Raw genomic sequence first — 20709 nt, 5'->3', positions numbered from 1 at the left:
TGCTGTTTGTTGGAGATCAAGTTTTCCATCCTAGTGCGTCTAGAAGTGGAGAGGAACTAACTTCACAACTCGATTTTGTTATGACCCAGGCGAAATTCGGGCAGAATTTGGGCGCCCGAGAATGCGAAGGTCGTTCTCAATTACTCGAAGTAAGTCTTTCCTTTCAAGCGCCTATACCACGTGACTAATTTAAATTCATTTCGTTTGGGAGGTTCTGTCGAATTTATTTATGTTTCATGGCAACTACCGCAAATCTAAAATCTCGAGGTCAAACATACCTCGCCACGCAAGTTGTATTTTCAGCTTTTTTTCGACGTTTGACAAAATACAGAATGTTCAACTTTCCTCTTTTCAATTAACAAAGAGTGAAAAAAAATCGTGGTTTAAGGGCTGGTGGTGGTAGGGGGGTTGTGTGGAAAGGGGGTGGGGATTCTCTTTGATTTTTGATAGGCTATCATATTCAGCATAAAAGCAATTGTTATATTCCTAGACTTTCACTCAGCTAAACAGGGACTACTATTGGTTGATTCTTGGTCATGTGGCTTGACTAAAATCAAATGTATCCCGATCGTGATACATTAAGCAATGTACCCCGCTCGGGCTACATTTTTTTTTTTATTACAACAGGTGGAAAGTAGTGTGACAGAAGGCGGGAAACACTGCTAGTGGAGGAAAAAGATGCAGATAATATAAATTGTAAATCATCCATTCAGTGGTTTTGAGAATTTAATTTGTGTTGTTTTAAGTACCGAGGCGACTGTTTTGGTTCACTCCGGTTATTCTTTTGTTGCTGTTGACGTGAAAGTCTAGAAATATAACAAAACACTTAATGTCAGGTCCCTCGGGAAACCAGTTAGTTTTGTTTTCCCGCGAGTCCTCGATGTTTCCTTTTACAAAACTGTTTCTCTCGGGATCTAACATTAAGTGTATAATGTTTAATAGATGTGAAAATAAATATTAAAACGGTTAAAATAGGAGCGGCTTGAGGTTTCCGGATATTTCGGACGGACAAGCTGTCCTTTTCAAGTGATTTAGGAGCCGGTGATGAACTCTACAAATTAAGGCGGTTTTAGTATCATGGGATACAGCCCGCGTAGCTGGCGGGATTCTTGTGCCTGGGGTACGTTTTTGGCGGCAAAGTCGCAAGGGAGAGCGACGAGGCCGCGAGGGAAAATCCCACCCTTCTCGCGGCTCCGCCGCCAAAACAATCTAGCACTCTCACGTTAATCCCGCCAGCTACGCTGGCTACATGGGATATGGCACTGCTGAGGACCATGATTTTACCGAAAATTTTATTTAGCAGAGTTTAGAATTCTAAGCCATCTTAATTTTGGCCAATCCTAGTATACGAAGGCTATTCATTGTGATCAGTGGTATAAATAGCAAAAGAAAAAAATTCACTGATTGCTGTAAACTGTAGTCTTAGTGAGATTAAGTTCAGATGATCGGCCCTTAACATCTTTTCAAGCTTTAGGTCTAAATCAATACCTTATTTCGGTACTGTGTTATAAATATTAAGAAAAAAGGAAAAAAAGTTAAATCCATTTTCTTTCTTAAAATGAATTCAGGTATTTATCCGTTGTATGACTAAGAGAGAATGATATGACGTCATACCTCGTTACCTTGGCAGAGCGCTGGCACCAAAGGGGCACCATATTAAACAAAACAAACCAGAACAAAACACAAAAAAACCTTGGCCAAACAAGAGCCGAAAATTTCTGTCTTCTACTTTCATGACATTTTTCAGGCTTTTAGTCTAAAATATCTTACATCGGTTCTGTTTTATACCTTTGCAAAAAAGAAAAAAACGAAAAAATGTATTTATATTCCTGCTAAAAAAAGGATTGACCTTACAATAAGTATGACGTCATACACCAGGGTTTGACAAATAACGGCGAAAACATTCTCCCGCCTATTACTATGACATCAGTGTTTCAATAAAAACATCGAAATTTATGTAACGTTCTATTTGTTTTAATTTTGAACTAAAACCAAAATTCTCAGCATTAATAAATGTATCTGAGAAAGGTCCTATGTAGGTCCTTGGTTCTAAACCAACATTGAGAACTTTCAAGTAATCATAATGACGGTAGAGTCCCAAGGAAAACTTAATAATATAATCTAAAGGCCAAGAACCATAGTCGGTATTTCGTTGATCATCAGTCCATCCCACGCGCTTTCTTATAAAATCTGGATACTTATAATAGTAAATGTAATGTTCAGTGTAATGTCTTTTCGTTAAATGACTTAAGATATGAGACAGAAACACATGCTCAAAAGAAAGACAAATTCGATTTAAATATTCGGACGGAGTACTTTCTTCATATTGCGCAATAAGTTGTGCTAATCGATTTTCGTTCAAGAAGAAAGCTCCATACCAAAAAGCGAGTGTCCTGACACAAGAAAAGTGCTGGAACACTTCCTGGTGCCATAATCTCATTAAGTAAAACAACTTCACTGGTGTTCTCATTAAGAGTAGTCTATAATTTGATTCAGCCTCAAGTTGGAGTGATTTAAAGTTATTATGATTCAAAATAGGACAAGAAGCAACAAACTTTTTAAGGTAAATTTTGGAACGTTCCCGCAACAACTTACACATGTTATATTCTTTTAGAGCTAACGACACCAGCGACGTCACTGAGGGAATTGAGTGACCTCTTTCGTTTAGCAGCCTTAGCTGTAGCAGAAACTCCTCCCAAATATAACCTAGCGATGAAGGATCACCGATCTCCATACCTTTTGCTATTGAGATGTTTATATTGCAGTAAAATGGAGTATTCTGCTTGTTTAGATATGTAGACAGAAGCCCTGAAACAAAACCGCGGACATCAGGCCTTAAATTTAATTCCAAGTCATTGGGAATCCAACCGAACAGCCTCCTGTAAACGACGTTAATTTCGACATCTTTGGGTGGATACATTATTTTACCCCCATGGTCTTTAATTATCCTTACGACTTCTTTCCATGGATTATATCTGTCATCTTTGAATTCAAAATTGAATAATTTTGCTAAGTAAAGTGGCGTAATCCCGTCTTTATTAGGGCAATTCACATCTAGCCGATGCCTGTCTTTTTCTTTAAATATCTCTTGTATGAATTTTACCAATCCACGAGAAGCTGCCAAATGGTAAAGAGTCAGTTCTGCCTTGGTAGAGTCACATACAATCCGGAAGCCACGAGACTTCATCACATGTCGAAGAAGCTCAAGAGCCACCACAGACGCATTGTCTTTCTTAGCTAGCAGTTCATCGTTTTTGATAACATGCTGCCGATTATTCCCTTCTGAATGAAGTACTGCAAGGGTCAACGCATCATGTCCAAATGGAGACAACAAAGAAATGTTTGCACCGAGTTTCAAAAGAGCACGGACAGCCAATAAGTTGGCCCCTTGTGCAGCTCTGTGAAGGGGTGTAAAGCCCTCAGCATCTAAGCAAGAGTCGACAACTTTGAACTTTAACCGATGGTTTTCAATAGCTCTTTCAAGAGGGCTCTTCATAGATGAACAAATTTCATTTTCGCACCTTTCTAGGTGAAAAAAGTTATTTCCTTCACGCTTTGGAGGAAAAAAACAGAGCAAATGAAAAACAGATGAACTGAAAGGTTCTCCACATTGAATCGTGTTGGAGTTATTTAAATGTTTAAATAGAATCTTTGCCCAATATCCTCCATTGGCAGCGAGAACTGCAGCAGGTGTTCTTCCGAACCTATCTTCGCAATGGAGACTGGCTCCCTTAAATAGTAAGAGCTGAGCAATATAAGGCTGGTTCCTTGCTAAAGCGTGATGCAACAAGCTTTCAGCATTGCGGCTGCAATTCTTGACTGACGATGCTCCAGAAGACAGAAGAAGATAAACAACCATTTCATGGTGATGTAAATGCGGCTTCAAGTCGTGAAAACGCTCAGTAATATTAGCAGAAGTAGGATCTGATACTACTGTGGAATTTTCCACTGCTACTTCCAGTGGCGTTCTACCAGATCTGTCGCATATTTCGAGTTCGGCGTTTCTTTGCAAGAGGATGTTAACGGCATCAGCCAAACCGTTCGCTGATGCAAAATGCAAGGGAGTTCGACCATATATGTCGACCGCCTTAATATCTGATCCACGTATTATTAAATGTAAAAAAGTATCTAGCCATTGGTAATGATTAGTGTTTTGTATTATACTGCTATTATCATAACGATAGAAATTGGCAAGATAACCTCTTCGGTCATGTATTAATAGGTGTAGTGTTGCATCACTCAGATTGGTCTTATTCAGAAATACTTCGTGATCAAAGTCAAGTTGACGTATATTCATAATTGAATAATGCAATGCTGAGAGATTGTTTTTGTCCACCGCAGTAAGGTTAGCTCCATAGTAAAGCAGATGGTCAATGACATCGACCGCACCACAAGCTGCAGCGCTGTGAAGAGGTGTTGATCCATTGAAACTCTTCCTGTTCACTTTAGCCCCAATTTTTGAATGCGCAAGTATGTCAACAAAGTCCTTGTGATTGTGACAAGCAGCTACATGAAGAGGTGTGGCACCAAGGCAGTCTGTAGCATCTACGTTTGCACCACCACGGATAAGATCTAGAACTATTTCCCGGTGCCCATATCGAGCAGCTAGATGTAGAGGAGTATATCCGCAGTGACAAATATCTTTGTGGTACACCGTTTCTTCTTCAATACTCAGTGGCGAAGAGGACGTTGCCACTGTGTCACCTTGCCCATGGAAGCGTTGTAAATTACCGCAATTTTGATTAACTAATTTTGGGCCTTTTATGAGCAGCAGTTTTACAATTTCTTTGTCATTTTTGCGGACAGCTTCGTGTAAAGGCGTCCTTCCTGAATAGTCTTGACAGGATAAGGCACTTGTTGGTCTGGAAACAAGTTCCCTAACCACCGCTTCATGACCTGCTGATACCGCAGCATGAAGCGCAGTTTCGCAAAATATTAGATATTTATCGTCGTACAGCACTTCTTCACCCTTACAAGTTGTTAAGCTTTTATCCTTTATGCGCTTATGTATCACAAATGGAATTGTTGGGCAATGCATTGTTGAGTTTACGCGAACTCTTCCTTTTATTTCAAGGGCAATTTTGGTTGGATAAACTTCTTTTTTGAAGCGTTTTTTTGTCTTCAGCCAGTAGAAAGACCCATCACATCTCATGCATTTATCTGTAATACCAATTTGTAAAAGGTACTTTACAACGTCTGACCTATTTCTCCCTGCCGCATGATGGAGGGCGGTTTGATCTGGAGCTGCACCTGCTTTATGTAGCGCCTTAACAACCTTTAAATGTCCTTCCTCGGCGGCGATGTGCATTGCAGTGAGATGAACACCGTTAGCTGTCGAGATGTTAGCACCGTTGTCAAGAAGAAAATTGACTACTTCTAAGTGCCCTCTATGAGCTGCTGCGTGGAGCATTGTGGACGAACAAAATTCTGTTTTACATTGCAAGACAGGACTACACGTAAAGTTCCAGTCAGTGTCAAATTCGCTACAATTGTATCCTTGCGATATGAAACAATGTGGCAAAGACTTTGTTTTATGATTAACATTAGCTCCTTTATGCACCATCAAAGCCAGATTATGTACCAAGCCATGCTCTGCAGCCAAAAATGCAGGGGTTATTCCACGATTATCAACGCAATCTGTGTAGCTAAAATGGCGCAACAGCAGTTCAAGTACATCTGTGTTATTTATCGTTGCAGAAAAATGCAACAAAGTCCTATTACTTCTAGAATCTGACGAATTGACGACCTGGGAAGGAAACCTAAGAAATTCCTTAACATACGCCTTCCTCCACCCACCAAGAGCAATGTGCTGTGCCAAGTTTAGAATGTTTTCTGGCAAAGAGGGCTTGCTTCCATCGACAGTAATTAAGCTAAAGTAATAATCACAAAACTTTGCATGTCCCTTCTTCTTGCTAACGTAATAAGGGCTTTTTCTATTTCTTTCACTAGTAAGCCATTCTTTTAAAGAGAGGTGATAAAGAGTCACCGTGTTATTTTCTCTATGTCTCAAAAAATGCCCCAGCTCCGCCATTCTATCTTTAAAGTCGTACTCTTCTTCAAGATTTACTTCCTTCATCCTGAGAATGTTGAAAATGTCCTTTTGAGACAGTGGCTGGACTGACGCCACAAGCAATTCCAGTACTCGCCGAATCGGTTTGAATTGTTCTGGCCGATTATAATGTCGTTCGAAGTAGCTGTAGTATATTTCTCCCAGCGTTTCAGGTAGCGCATAGGGATTACTCTTTTGGGCTCTGAAGGTTTCCCAGTGATGAAGCATTTCCTTAACGAACAAGAAATTCCCTTGACTTTTGCTCAGCAAAGCAGCAATTAATCTAGCAGTGTTTTTTATGGTATTATCTCCAAACCAAAATTTAATTTGATGGATTAAAGGACCATCTTGATAAAACTTTGTTGTCAAAAACAGTTCTATATCATCAGTGTTTCGACTATCACCGGGATCAATGGCTAGTTTGATTATGGTGTTCGAATTCATCAAACCCCTTGATTGATTTCTTGAGGTCATCACAAGTTTAAGCCATGATGGAAAACGGGAAAGCTTTTTATTGAGCAAATAAACAATACTGTGACTTGTTTCACTTTGAGGAGGACATTCATCTAAGGCATCAATGACAATATACCAGTTCTCTTTTGGCTTATTCTTTAAACGTCTTAAGGGTGTCAAAATTGCTTGTTCAAAGCAACCCACAGGATCATCAAGTGCCACACAGTCAGTGTTTAGCGATCGCTGAATGTAAGAATTGTTAGCGACAATATACCCATATTCTGGAAGCCTTCGAGCTATCATATCGGCTAAGTTACGAACAAACTTGCCCCCATTCTGTGTATTTCCGTCAGAATGTTTACAGAGGTGGTACCCTAGTACATGATCGTGAATGGTCCGACTTGAAGTGCGAGAGCAAATCAGCTGTGCAGTCAATGCCGACTTTCCAGCTCCAGGGTCTCCGATAATCAAGACACCAGACACTCCCTGGCGTGGTGGGTGGAAGGCACTCTCTATCTCTTGATATAGCCACCGACGACCGATGAAATTTTCCCGAGCAATAGTAAGGTAATCAGTCAGGTTAAACTCCTTGGTGTCAAATGGCACACTAATATCTTCTGTGGGACATCCTGTAAAATAAAATTGTGTTATAAAAATAGTAAATGTAATAATATAAAAATAGAATTCCAGCTGTTTTCAGAAATCCATTGCCATCACACCAGGTATGCATCAAGGCAAAACTTCTACAGGATAAACACAACAACTAGATGGCTAATCAACTTTTCAATTCTCTGCATCAAAAGTCTGGGAGTCAGTTTCTATCAGCGTAAAAAATTTACCTTACAGTTCCTTTAAAAAGCATTATAAGCAGTACCTCTTAACCGTCTTAACCGCTCAAAATAAATAAATTAATTAATTGTTACTTGTGAGCAGTGTAATACTGCTCATCTTTTCTGTCCGTGTAAGTTATTCATATAATTAGAGATAAACATATAAATGTAAAAAATGTGTCTATATATTAGTGATTGATAATCATATTAGATAATCATGTTTATTGTCCATTTTTTTTACTGCTTATCGTCCATTTCGACAGGAATCGGGTTACCGGTGATAGAGCAGTTTACTACTAAGTGAAACAAAATAAATAAAAATGATTTTGAAGTAGAACATACCATCCTTAAATGACCTGTGATCCAAAATGGCAATACAACAACACAAGAGCAAAAACTTTATCCAAACGATGAATGATTCTCGTTGCATGTTTCCCACATTCTTGATTAAGAAACTGACAAAGACTATTGGTTGCACCAAAATTTTGGTAAGAGTTGACAACGACGTTGCAGATTTTTTCTGCACCGTGTCTTGGGCTTGTTTTAACTTGCGCAGTTGCCCTTCCATACGGGTTCGTTGTTTTTCATTTTTCTTGGATGCCTTTCTTAATGACTTCAATTCAATTTTAAGGCTTGATATATCTTTGCGAATTGCTTCCTTGAAATGAGATAAGACTTCGGCTTTGAAGATGTGCACATCTGAGCTACATTTTAGGGCTAAAATATCTCGTAAAGCGTCCTTAGCATCTAGATCTCCAGTAAATACTGGATCTTGCAAAAGCTTCTCAATTGTTTCAAAGGCAGCTCGTTTTTCTGTTAGGGACAACTCCAGTTTTGGAACATGCACCCACTTCGTATTTCTGGTTTCTCGGACATCTTTTATCAGAGATCGCTGAGCAGTAAAGTGATTACACCAGAACATCAGATTCAAAATAGCAGTGACATCCATGTCCTCGGCACTCTCAATAACAGTATGTCCTCCAATATCCGGGAGAAAAAGTTTAGCTATCTCCCACTGACCATTATTGGGGTCCATCCATTTGGAGGAATCACTTTGCTTCCAGTTTGGTTTGTTTCCGAGGTGAGCGTTCCGGAGAAATATTGCCCATGCACAGGTGCTCACATCGTGGTATTGGTTCTTCTTTCTGCTCGGATCATAGACACAGGTGCACGGGCCAGCGCGTGATCTTGTGATTGCGGCTGTTACGTTGCTGTAGAAAATAGCCATCTCTCGTTTAATATAGGGGCGAAGACCTTGACAAAGTACTGATGTCAAAGCGCGTCCGAGAGAAAGCCAATTTCCTTCCTCTGGAGAGGTCAGTTGAACGAAAGCCTGGGACGGTCCTGATGATGCTACCATACTAAAGTATAAAACTAGTAGAAAAACAAGAAAGGGGAAGAATTCAAAAGTTTGTATAATGTATAATCAGAAGTTGTTTTCATAAAGTTAAATGACCCAGAAAGCTCGAAGGATAAGCTAGTCAGATGTAGAACAACTAAACTAGCCATTTAATTAATTTGTCTATTAAATATTAAAGCTATCAATATGCCCTACTTAAGATTATTCTTAGTTCACGGTCAAACTGAAATCACCTGTTATTAAGAAGCGCAGACGAGGGACAGCATTTTGGATTTTCCCCGGTTGTGGAAAATTCAAGCATTTGGAAGACACTCGAGTGGAGCGAATATAAATTTATACATGACTGTATAAAGATTCTTGCACAGGTCTCAGCCCTAGTCAGCTTGTGTCTTCCAGGAGACCATGAGTGCAAAGCACACATTCTGGCGTTCCTTCAAGTATAAAATGATATTTTTGGCCTTTTAATTACGTTACTGTAGTTTTCCTTTTTGATATCTTATACTTCGAATGCGCTCATAGACATTGTGGAGATTCTATTTTCGCGGGAAAAAGTGCCCTAAAACGTGTCTAGAAATAAACTGGTCCGTAAACACGCCGTGACATAGGCCTAATATGGGAGTTGCTTGCTCCGGGTTATGGGCTCCTGGAAAAGACATCTCTGAAAAGACCCTCGTTAGCTGGACGTTTAAATCAACCTATAGGCGAATTTCTTTTCTTGTGATAAGAGTTTAGCATGAACGTTCGGGTTAAACATCATCTTATAATATAAGCACGCTACGAAAATGACCCGAAATGCATGTGTAATGCAACACTCTGACTCCTTGTCATGAGAGGACACAAAGGCTTTTTACTGGAAGTACAATCACACTCAAGGATGTTTTCTCCGCTGGCAGCTAATCCGACTTAATCCCATTTAATATGTCGCGCTCCTCGAAAGTGCGAAAATTTTCTTGTCGTGTATTAGATTTCAGATACATTTTCTTAATCTTCATTTCGCGCCAGAATAAATTAGTTTGCGCGCAAAGCGCTCCTGAAAAAATCACAAGGTTTGTCCCACTTCGAGTTCACCTTCTGGAGATACGCCGGCTTGGTAGCTGAAATACATTGCCGAGGCGAAGATCTGGCATTTTTTCCTCCTCGTCGTATTTTCTCCACGACAAATGTTTATATTTGTGGTGAGAATGCAGCGCATATCGGTGGATTTACTTCATGCGGCTTGCTACTTCTGAAAGAAGCGTGCCGGATTTCATCGTTTTGTCCATGTTTACTAGTGTTGGCGAATGTAAGGTAAATGAACCGACAACTGTAAGGTAAGAATTAAAGTTTTAAATTTGTTACTCGGCGAAAAATCGTGAAATTGGAATTCGTGAAACCCGTAGGTATTACCTCTGTTACCTAATGTCATGCGATGACTCCTCGCTTTTTCGATGCGTAACACGGATACAAGAGATAAATTTCTTTCGCAAATTGAAGTATAATTTACTTAACGAGACCATTTTACGAATATTTCTGGTTATTATGCTTTATTTATATTTGCTTGGCTTATTCAGGCTACATGCAAGGAGTTTGATGACAATGTTTTGAGCGCTATAATTATGCTAATAAATTTTTGCATCTTTAAATTGAAACTCATGTAAGTCAAACGTTTCTAACCTCTAGCAAAACACTCTTCTATTGTGGAAGAACTTTTAACGTCTTTCGGGGCCCAATATGGTGTCAAATTTTTAAGGGGAACAAAGGTTGTTTTTTGGCCAAACAGACTATAGCTTTTTTGTCTCTGAAGAGAGCGGAAGGCAAACGTCCGTCACAGAGCGCAGTGTAACCCAGTGATTCTTTAGGTAGAGCTAACAAACATAGGCTGCACTTTAGGTGGCACATCCATGGGTGCAGTGTAACCCAGTGATTCTTTAGGCAGAGCTAACAAACATAGGCTGCACTTTAGGTGGCACACCCATGGGTGTAGTGTAACCCAGTGATTCTTTAGGTAGAGCTAACAAACATAGGCTGCACTTTAGGTGGCACACCCATGGGTGCAGTGTAACCCAGTGATTCTTTAGGAAGAGCTAACAAACATAGACTGCACTTTAGGTGGCACACCCATGGGTGCAGTGTAACCCAGTGATTCTTTAGGAAGAGCTAACAAACATAGACTGCACTTTAGGTGGCACACCCATGGGTGTAGTGTAACCCAGTGATTCTTTAGGTAGAGCTAACAAACATAGGCTGCACTTTAGGTGGCACACCCATAGGTGCAGTGTAACCCAGTGATTCTTTAGGTAGAGCTAACAAACATAGACTGCACTTTAGGTGGCACACCCATGGGTGCAGTGTAACCCAGTGATTCTTTAGGTAGAGCTAACAAACATAGGCTGCACTTTAGGTGGCACACCCATGGGTGTAGTGTAACTCAGTGATTCTTTAGGTAGAGCTAACAAACATAGGCTGCACTTTAGGTGGCACACCCATGGGTGCAGTGTAACCCAGTGATTCTTTAGGTAGAGCTAACAAACATAGACTGCACTTTAGGTGGCACACCCATGGGTGCAGTGTAACCCAGTGATTTTTTAGGTAGAGCTAACAAACATAGGCTGCACTTTAGGTGGCACACCCATGGGTGCAGTGTAACCCAGTGATTTTTTAGGTAGAGCTAACAAACATAGGCTGCACTTTAGGTGGCACACCCATGGGTGCAGTGTAACCCAGTGATTCTTTAGGAAGAGCTAACAAACATAGACTGCACTTTAGGTGGCACACCCATGGGTGCAGTGTAACCCAGTGATTCTTTAGGTAGAGCTAACAAACATAGGCTGCACTTTAGGTGGCACACCCATGGGTGCAGTGTAACCCAGTGATTCTTTAGGAAGAGCTAACAAACATAGACTGCACTTTAGGTGGCACACCCATGGGTGCAGTGTAACCAAGTGATTATTTTAGGTAGAGCTTACAAACATAAACTATACAGGTGTACATCAGATGGCAACAAGTTTTCCAGTTAAAACTTTGTCATAAAGTGCTACACCGTGGCACTTAGACAATTTCTTTATCGCGCGCTTGATACATTGTTTTGACGCACAATTGATAGTCTAGAGAAGTCGTATTGTCTAAAACCATAGCAAAAGACAAATTTACACACATCACAGAGGTAAGGTAAGGTAACACACGGTATTTCCCTTAGGTATATTTACATTCAAGTATAGAAATATAACCAGATAAAAACTAAAATAATAACGATATAACAATAAAAAACCTGCTTTACATTTAGGCCTTGTGTAAAGATACATATATCTAAATTAAGGTTTTTTAATTTTCCTTTAAAAAAATTATTGCCGCACCTTCAGAGACAAGCTGTTCTACAACACTCTTCCGTTACAAGAAAGGCTTCTCTTTTAAAATTCAGTGCGGGGTTGTGGAACAGCGAGCTTGTTTGTATTCATGCATTTTCTGTTAGGTTATAAGCGATTAAATCGCATGCAGCGACGAACAAAACGCGAAGCCGTCAGATATTCTAGAACCGTGTTATTTACAGTGCTGTGCATTATTATTGCTTAACTAGCTAACTACGCGCTGATGGAAATAAATTTCGCCCCTTTAAATTTCGAAACAATTCACTGGTACTGTATAGTCATAATTAAAACGGAAAGTTAGCACGCGAGCAGGGCGATTCTGCTGTAGTTTCTGCAATGTAGAAGATATTACGGCAATGAGGCTCCCGAGGTCCGTTCCCGAAATCACAACTACATGTAGTATGAAATGTATTCTGCGTGCAGACGTCTCCTTTTCCAGGTTAGATTAAATAAACCAACGGTTTGTTTGACAAAGCTCCCGCGAGACGGTTTTTTGGTGATTTTATTAATTTTTCCGATCCATTTTTTGTTTCATCTCTATTTTCGCGATACAAACTAAATTCATTTTTAGTTGTGATGGCATTACACTGCTTAATCATGACGGCTTTGGAAGAAACTGAATATATTGCGCTTCGCGATTTCGCAAAATTGCTGCGAGAATTAAAAAATATTTTCTTCCAGAAAAGCGTTTTCACGCTTCTTTCTCTAGTCAATTAGCTCGTTTTCTAAAGGTCCTTGAGAACTGAATAAGACAATATTTTATTACCTACAACCTACAAACCTGATTTATTTTGACCACATCGAAACAAAACTGGCCTCTGAAATGGAAGAAGAAAAGCCTTTTATTTTTGCCGGCTTCGGCCTGCCGACGCGATCGTGTCTGGTTTGCTTTCATATGATGACATTTTCCTGACAGAAGGGTGTCGGGTAATACACCTCGCGCTGATCATACGTGACAAAATCCGCCGCGCCTAAGCTAATGAAGAAAAGTCTCCTGGAAGGCTCCATACAATCCCTTATAACAAAATTATAAGGAATTGTATGGAGCCTTCCGGGGTACTTAGAGTGCAAGCCCTTTGTGTCTCATCATGTATTTAAGATTTTTTAATCTCCAGAGTATTCCCAACTTGTGTAAATATTTACTTTCCTAGCATTCATCTGTTTCTCAAAACGGTTAAAATAAATTAAATCTTTCTGTAAAAGAAAAGTCACAGTCAAACCGGGTAAATATGGTTTAGCTCCAGCTACCGTAATAATTTTATGCACTGATGATGCCTCCGATGTTTTTTTGTATCTGTCACTGATGTTTACCGATTATAGCCATTCCATATTCCATTGCCGTTTAAAAAGTTGATAAAAAACCGGCTCATAATTATTGATAAATGTCAACGTGTGCTGATAATGAAGACATCGATGTTCAACTAGAGGTTTTGAAGCCGCTCAGTAAGGAGGAGTTACAATCCTCGTCAAAAATCTTGAAACACTTGAGTGCGTTTCCCCTTCCCTAATGTTGATTTGGGTATTACAGCGGTCTCGGTGCTTCAAAATACGCGTGGCTCAGCATTGGGGAGGGAGAGGGCACATTACAGTGAGAATAAAAGTGTGAGGAGTAAATCTCAAGAATTTTCTAGAAAATTCAAGAGAAGCGGTGTCTGTTTCAACGATTTGTGACGAATATTGTAGAAGGACGGCACTGATGCATGAACGCATGCATGGTGAGCTTTAATCTCAGCTTATTTCGGCTATCAATTAACTCTTTGAATGTCAAAACATAACAATCAGTTAAAAACCCTTGCTCTTCTCAGCTGACACTTTAAATGGTAAAGCCCATCGAGCTGAGAGCTTCATCGTGATCAAATTCAGTTTGCCAACATGTACGGCAGTAGTTCTGTTTTACACAAAGCGGGTTTCCTATATAAGCTACCCTGGGCTGCCGTGAGAGGCTATTTGTAACGATCCAACGTTACTACTTCCCAAACAAAGACTACACTGTACCAGTTTTTGAGCGATAATACCTGTGAACTTACCCTGCGATTAACAGTCGTAACTTCACTGCACTAAATTCGATTTGATCGAGTGAAGAAAGCAAAATGCGGAAGTGAAGAACCTCGTTCCCAGGGTTCTCTCCTTGGGAACGAGGTGGAGAAGTGAAATGCATAACAGCAGTCTGTAGAGAGGCAGCTGTCATCTTTGTATCGCAGCTCTTTTCTGTGGAGGGATCATTGATATCATTCAAATTAACGCCGGATCACGAAAATAGCCTGAACCTATCGAGTGGCACAGTGTCGCCCAAATAAATAGTTGCATGTTCTTTTGTGGAGATAGAAGGAACCTAGACGTACAGTATATGGGGCCCGGTTCTCGGCAACAAAAAACTTAAACTTGTATTTCTTACCTTGGAATAGCCGTGAGGACTTGAAATTTCACACACAACTAGCTTCATCATTCAGTTTACACATGTAAAGCTATCGACTGCTCAACGCTGTTTTCTCCCCAGTAATAACGAAAATGGAGGCTTCGTTCGTGGGACCAGTTATCGGCCAGAGAGCCAAGTTCTCGGCCACAAAAGAGTGCGCTCGATTCCTCAAAATATAAAGAAACAGCGCTTGATTACCATTTGTTGTCGTTAAATCACTTATAAGGCTTTTTGATATTTTGATCAGGAATAATCCTTAAAGAGCTTTGTTTCATGTTAGAAAAGGAAGTTTTTTGCACTCCTAGTTTTTCGCTAAAATGCAGTCAAGCGAGGCTAAAAAAGAGTTGGGTATTTTAAACACGGTTTAAGTCAGAACTCATACTTTTAATTTATATCTACCGCCAGAACACTTCTTTCTTTCATCCTTGCCACGGCGGATGAAATTGTATTTAAAATTTCGGTTCCTCTGCCATCAAAAAACTCCATTCAAAACTATGAGCGCTTTTAGTGTTGACGGCGAGCAGAATGGCCGAGAATAGGCAAATACGCAAAAGTACTAAGGAAATATTGAGGAGTAAATTAAGGTCAAAGAATAAAACAGGCCAGCAAAAGTTTATATTTAACCGACAGCTTTATCACTCTACGTTCTTTATGCCAAGAATTGGCTCATTTGGGCCCTATACGGATAAAATATAACTTGAATTAAACCATGTAATTCGAGTAACCGTAAAAAAAAACACGTTTTCGGGGAAACCAAATTCACCTACCTCTGCGTCACCTCGACGTGCTCACAGTATATAGTAGCTGTAAACTCAAAACTCGGCAAGACGAAAGACAAGGAATCAAGCTACCTTTGTGGCTCGAAAAATAATAACGTTGAACAAAAAGTGGCCGAGAACTGGGCCCGGCCTAGAACTGGGCCTCATACTGTACGTTTTGTTGGGCGTTTTGTCATGGTCTCTTTTTTTTGGGGGGGGGGGGGGGGGGTTTCTTACAATGAAATATAATGAAATATGGAAAAATATAATAAACTAAACTAAACTATACTTTAATAATGACATAATACTTGTAATGACTTCCGCGTGTCTTTGGATCCGGGGCAATCCAACTCCATAATTAGAACCCAGTCCCTCACTACGCGTCCAACATGGGGATACAGTAGGTAATGCGCGTTTTGTTTTATAGTACAAGAGGGTTGCACGACCTAAGAATGGAGGCCGAAGGTGAAAAAGCGAAAGCAGTTGGGTGCCCTTCGGAAACGGTGAGTTTGGTGTAAATATCATTGCAGTTTGGAGACACGTGAATGCAACCGTGCGGTCTTTGACATTCACATCAGACAGTACAGATTTCATACTCACATATCATTCTCAGTGAATGCACATTCAAGTTAACTATTTAGCCTACAATACGGCACATCGTTGACTAAATCTGGAAGATCTTTGCAATTTAGGCTGTTCACAGTCCCCTATTTTTCCGTAAGATCGACGAGATCAAGGGCTTATTGTTACGGGCGGCCATCTTTGTTTCAAATGAGATTATAGCGGTGGGAAAGCGGGGCGGGGTGTGGTGGTGGTAGTGGGGGGGGGGGGGGGGGGGTGAGAAAAAGGGAAGGACTGGCTACCGTCGCAACATCATTGCAACTCGAATTCAAGGCCATTGTCGTTGACTATGGGTTTAATTCAAGATTGCGGACATGGACAAGTTGTTCACTAGTTGTTATTTTTATTAAACTCATCGCTAATGATGAGCTTGGGAGCAGGTGCCTTAAAGGTTAGTGGGGGGCCAAATGCAATAAGCAGAGAGGAGGTATCCATGGTAACCCTGGAAGCGGGATCCACCCCAAGAGCAGCCACTAACCGGCACCGTCACACTGAATAAATTCAGTGGAGATACTTACCTAAGAGAATACTTACCTGAGAAAATACTTACCAAACCACCAGGCAGGGAGGGAGAAGAGGGAGCAAGAATCTGCAATGATTCGCAAGAAGGCAAACATTGATCCGCTACGATCAGCAAGAATCCGCAATGATTCGCAAGAAGGCTAAAAATGATCTGCTACGATCAGCAAGCAAAGCTACAATGCAAAGCAACACTAGCAAAAGGGCACACAAGTAGCCCTGCAAATCCCCGCGGGCCGCCCCGTAGGTCACATACTGAAGTGGGAGAAGACCGCTGGCCAACTCGCTCAAGTTTAACTTTGCCTAAATGATATTTAGCCACATTAAAACACTCTCATAAAACCTATTTTCCTACATTGTTTTAATCATAGCTCTAATTATCCATGAATTAGGGCTAGGAGACAAAAGAAATTGTGAATCAACCTAGGTTTAACCTCCTGTGACACATATTATAAGTCTTAGATAATTTTGGCTTAATTGTTTACCTTTAACCACAGACCACAAGTCTGGAGACAAAGGAGTTTATTGCCAGACTGCAAAGCTGAGATGCAAAACCATGAGTTGACAATATAACTCCAACACTGTAAGGGTGGGAGGGAATTAGGGTAGTGAAATGAGCTTGACTGCAGTTCAGCTAAAATAAGCTGACTAACACTTGATGAACACAACGAGCACTCTTATTACAATGCTTGCGTCATTGTCACAATTAATCCTCCTTACTGAGGTAATGATTGACACATTTTTTGCCTTTAACCACAGACCACAAATCTGGAGACAAAGGAGTTGTCAGGCTGCAAAGCTGAGATACAAATTAACTATGATTTGACAATATAATTCAATACCCAAACCCAAAATTAAATGAGAGTAAATTAAATACACTTCAACAACAAAAATAGCTAGTAGTGAACAAAATTAAAGAAATATCAATAAAACACTAATTGATGAATTTTGGAAGGCACAGAATTAAACGCCTGTGTTTTTGTGCTGGAGACATCTCTAAATAAACTTAGTGCACATCGCTGCTCCAATCGCCTTGAAGCTTGATAAGATCTGCAGGGACATTTACATGCGAAGGGAAATGAAGCGCTGCCATAGTGAAAACTATGTGGAGAATAAGCATGTCTAAACCTAATGCTGTGACGGCCTTGGCTAAAAATTTAGAAAAATAATAATAAGTAATAGGTTGTGTTGATTTAGCATATGGTGATCTGACTGAAAAAAGAGAATCTGATGGCCCAACCGAATTGAGACGAAGATGATTAATAACAGCCATTACCGGACAAAGGGGTGAACCCGGTATAATGGGGAGAGGAATAGAAAGGGCCTGTTGAAGAAACTGAATTGTCTTAGTAGCGCGAATGTGTAAAAACACCCCATTGGGAGAAACGTGTAAGTCTAAATGACGAGGAACCTTAGCGAAATGAGCTTGACTGCAGCTAGTTCACCTAAAATAAACTTAAACGCTTGACAAAAACATCGCTCTTATTACACTGCTCACATCATTATCACAATTGATCATCCTCACTGAGGTGACGATTGACATGCATTAATGGCATTTTTTTTTCAGTCCCTTGCAGGGAAAGCAAGCATTTGTCAAGGATGTCCAGGGCAATATCTTTGCAGTCAGCAAGGTGAGAAGCTAACGATGTACGCCCTTTATTTTCTTCATGTATTAATGAACCCTACATGTACAGTGTATTTTGATTAAAGTCGAACCTCTCCAATATAGACACCGAAGGGACAGAGCGAAGTGTCCGTATTAGAGAGGTGTCCTTATAAAAGAGGTCACTATGATGACGTCACTTTTATGACTCCACTTACAGTTTTAAGTGTTCCGTAGCTAACACCAGGCATACAGTCGTCTTTAAACTGCATTTAAAGTTATTAATTCACAGTGCAAATACACTGCCTTTCAGTAGCATACAACATTGTACATCTCAGCAACAGACAAATTACTGTTATAAAATAAAGCGAGCTAAAGCGCAATGTCGCATATAAAAAGTTGTAACGTAAAGGACAATTCTGAAAGTGTCTTTTGCTATTTTGCAAGTGCATTAAACAGTAACTAGAGTACAAAATGTAAGAAAAAAGATCTTTATGCTATCTGTAGTCATTGAAGCCTTCAAAGAGTCGGTTATGTTCCTCTGCACACCTTTCGCAAATCGTTGTTTGGTATACTATACAGTGACTGGGCTTTATATCACCTTGCATAGCTCATCAGCCAGACTAGACGGGATTCACCCTGTGCAGATTCATCTGATTGGGATTCGGGATGCAGGATTCGCCTGATCTCCACAGTTTCCGTAATAAAGAGGTTAAGTTTATATGAATTTACTCTCTAGCTGCATGGGGCCAGGATTTAGTGTCTGTTGTCTGTATTAGAGAGAGTCCATATTATAGAGTTTTTTTTTATAGCAAATATATGAGAATTTGTTGGGACATTGGAAACTGTCCGTGATAGAGAGGTGTCCATATTAGAGGTGTCCGTACTGAGAGGTTGGACTGTACTCAGAGCTGACCTTATTTTAATGCATGCTGGATTTTTTGTTTTGTTATTTTTATTTGAAAACTGCGCTGCTAGATAATAATTAAGATGCATGGTTGGCCCCTGATCTCCTCTGTTTTTCTTGTTGATGCCAACAGCCCTCAAATTTTGCTTGCATCTGAGTGTGTAATTACCACACCTGTGAGCAGAGCTTGATTTTGTCTTCCTGAGTAAGGAGGATAAAAAGAGGCTCTGCCTGAATCACATCAAAGCTTTGAGGTCACCATAGCCCAAACTTGTGGACTAGTCAATCCTTCTCTCTCTCTCATCAGACTGTTTTTTTTTAGTGCGAGCGTCCATTTATTGATAAACCAATGGTCACAACTGAGCCTGCTGTAGCAAGTGCACGGTTATTAGGCCTGAGTTCTAACTTATATGCTAGCAACATGCTGTGCATGCTCAACAAAGATCTTACTTGATTCATGCAGAGTCTTTCTTGAGTATGCAAAACTAGAGCAAGCAAAAGAAAGGCTCACCTCTTCTGGCAGGGCAGTATTAGCACAATAAGGTGGGCAAAAGAGCGTGGGTCAAAAATCCAGTAATCAGTGTCTCCAATAGGGTTCCTCAATCCTGACATCCTGACCTAAATTTTTGCTCAATCCTGTTATTGCACTTATGATTATTTTTAACATATGCATCTCATGCTCACTTTCAATCCCTAATCTCAGCCTCATCTTGTTTTTAAAATATCCCAAATCTTAGCCTTCAATCTCAACCTTCAAATACAGTAAAAATGCACATATAAGAACCTTAAATTTAAGAACCTGTTAGTCTAAAATTTTCATTTTAAACCCCTTTTTCATAAGAACCTATTTAGCCTAAAATTTTCAATAGGCTTATTTTACAAAAACAAAGGCACAGATGAAAATACAGCCGAAAAAAATTAAGGCTAGGTTTCAGTCAGTATACTGCAGCATGAGAGACATAAATGCTAGTACTTTGGAAAGATAAAATTGCTGTTATCATCTAGACTGTATTCTAGATAATTATTTAAAACAGCAACATATTCCATATCACATATGCCCTGTATTAGTTATCTGTGCTGATCGCTGGTGCCCCTATCAAATTGAGAACCTATTTAAGAACCTAAGTAGCCTAAAATCCCACTAAATACATGTACCATTTCTATAAGAACCTATTTAGGCTAAGTTGGAAAAATCTAGGTTCTTATGTGTGGGTTTTTATTGTAATTAATACAAGTCTTGGATCCAAAAAATCTAGTCTATCTATTTAGTAACTACCTCTCACAGTAACTAGTATCAGTAACTACCTCTTTACATGTAACAGGTGCTGTAGACCCAGATCAAGAAATGATTGATTTGCGAATGAATGCAGTCAAACACAAGATTCTCATTTTGTCTGGAAAAGGAGGTATGGACAAGAAAAAGTATTAGTGTATGGTTAGAGGTTGTGATGAAGGTAGTACATTTTGTATTGATCTATCAATTTGGTTTTGTTTTAAAAATAATTATTAATAAAACTAGTAATAACCAAAGGTTACAGAGTGCAGGCGACAATAGACTGCGAGCAGTCTCTCTTTTTCTTCAGATTTAGTATGGGGAGTGCACGCGCTTGCGAGTGTTGAGAGATGCAAGAAACGAGAGCGGCAGTCCATTGGCGTGTCTCGGGCGTTTTGCTCGACAGGCCAAGAAAAAAGAGAGACTGCTCGTAGTCTAAGGCGACAATGATTGAAGGTCGAAACGCTTTTGCTCAATCACTGTGCTTTGCGTAAGTTTGACGTGACAGACAGTGAAAGCACGCGTAATCAGATTATGAGTGATAGAGGGTCCAACTCTCTTGATCAAATTCCATTC

At 40.0% G+C, this 20709-nt stretch overlaps 2 protein-coding genes across 2 annotated transcripts in view; one reads left to right on the top strand and one right to left on the bottom strand.

Annotated features, from left to right (window-relative positions):
* Positions 1–1290: 1290 nt before the first annotated feature.
* Positions 1291–6404, bottom strand: LOC140922947 (uncharacterized). The gene has a single exon (XM_073372996.1). The coding sequence runs from the start codon at positions 6275–6277 to the stop codon at positions 1919–1921; it is 4359 nt and encodes a 1452-aa protein (XP_073229097.1). The 5' UTR covers positions 6278–6404; the 3' UTR covers positions 1291–1918.
* Positions 6405–15581: 9177 nt separating this feature from the next.
* LOC140922972 (uncharacterized) overlaps positions 15582–20709 on the top strand; it is a 29977-nt gene continuing 24849 nt past the window's right edge. The window contains exons 1-3 of the mRNA XM_073373019.1: positions 15582–15713; positions 17918–17981; positions 20183–20266. Coding sequence (XP_073229120.1) covers positions 15618–15713; positions 17918–17981; positions 20183–20266 — 244 coding nt within the window. The 5' untranslated portion in view covers positions 15582–15617. The remainder of the gene's footprint in view (positions 15714–17917; positions 17982–20182; positions 20267–20709) is intronic.

The sequence above is a fragment of the Porites lutea genome, chromosome 13, assembly GCF_958299795.1.
Source record: "Porites lutea chromosome 13, jaPorLute2.1, whole genome shotgun sequence".
Taxonomy (NCBI): Eukaryota; Metazoa; Cnidaria; class Anthozoa; order Scleractinia; family Poritidae; genus Porites; species Porites lutea.
The sequence above is the reverse complement of the archived record's forward strand: the minus strand, read 5'-3'. Positions and strand labels throughout refer to the sequence as shown.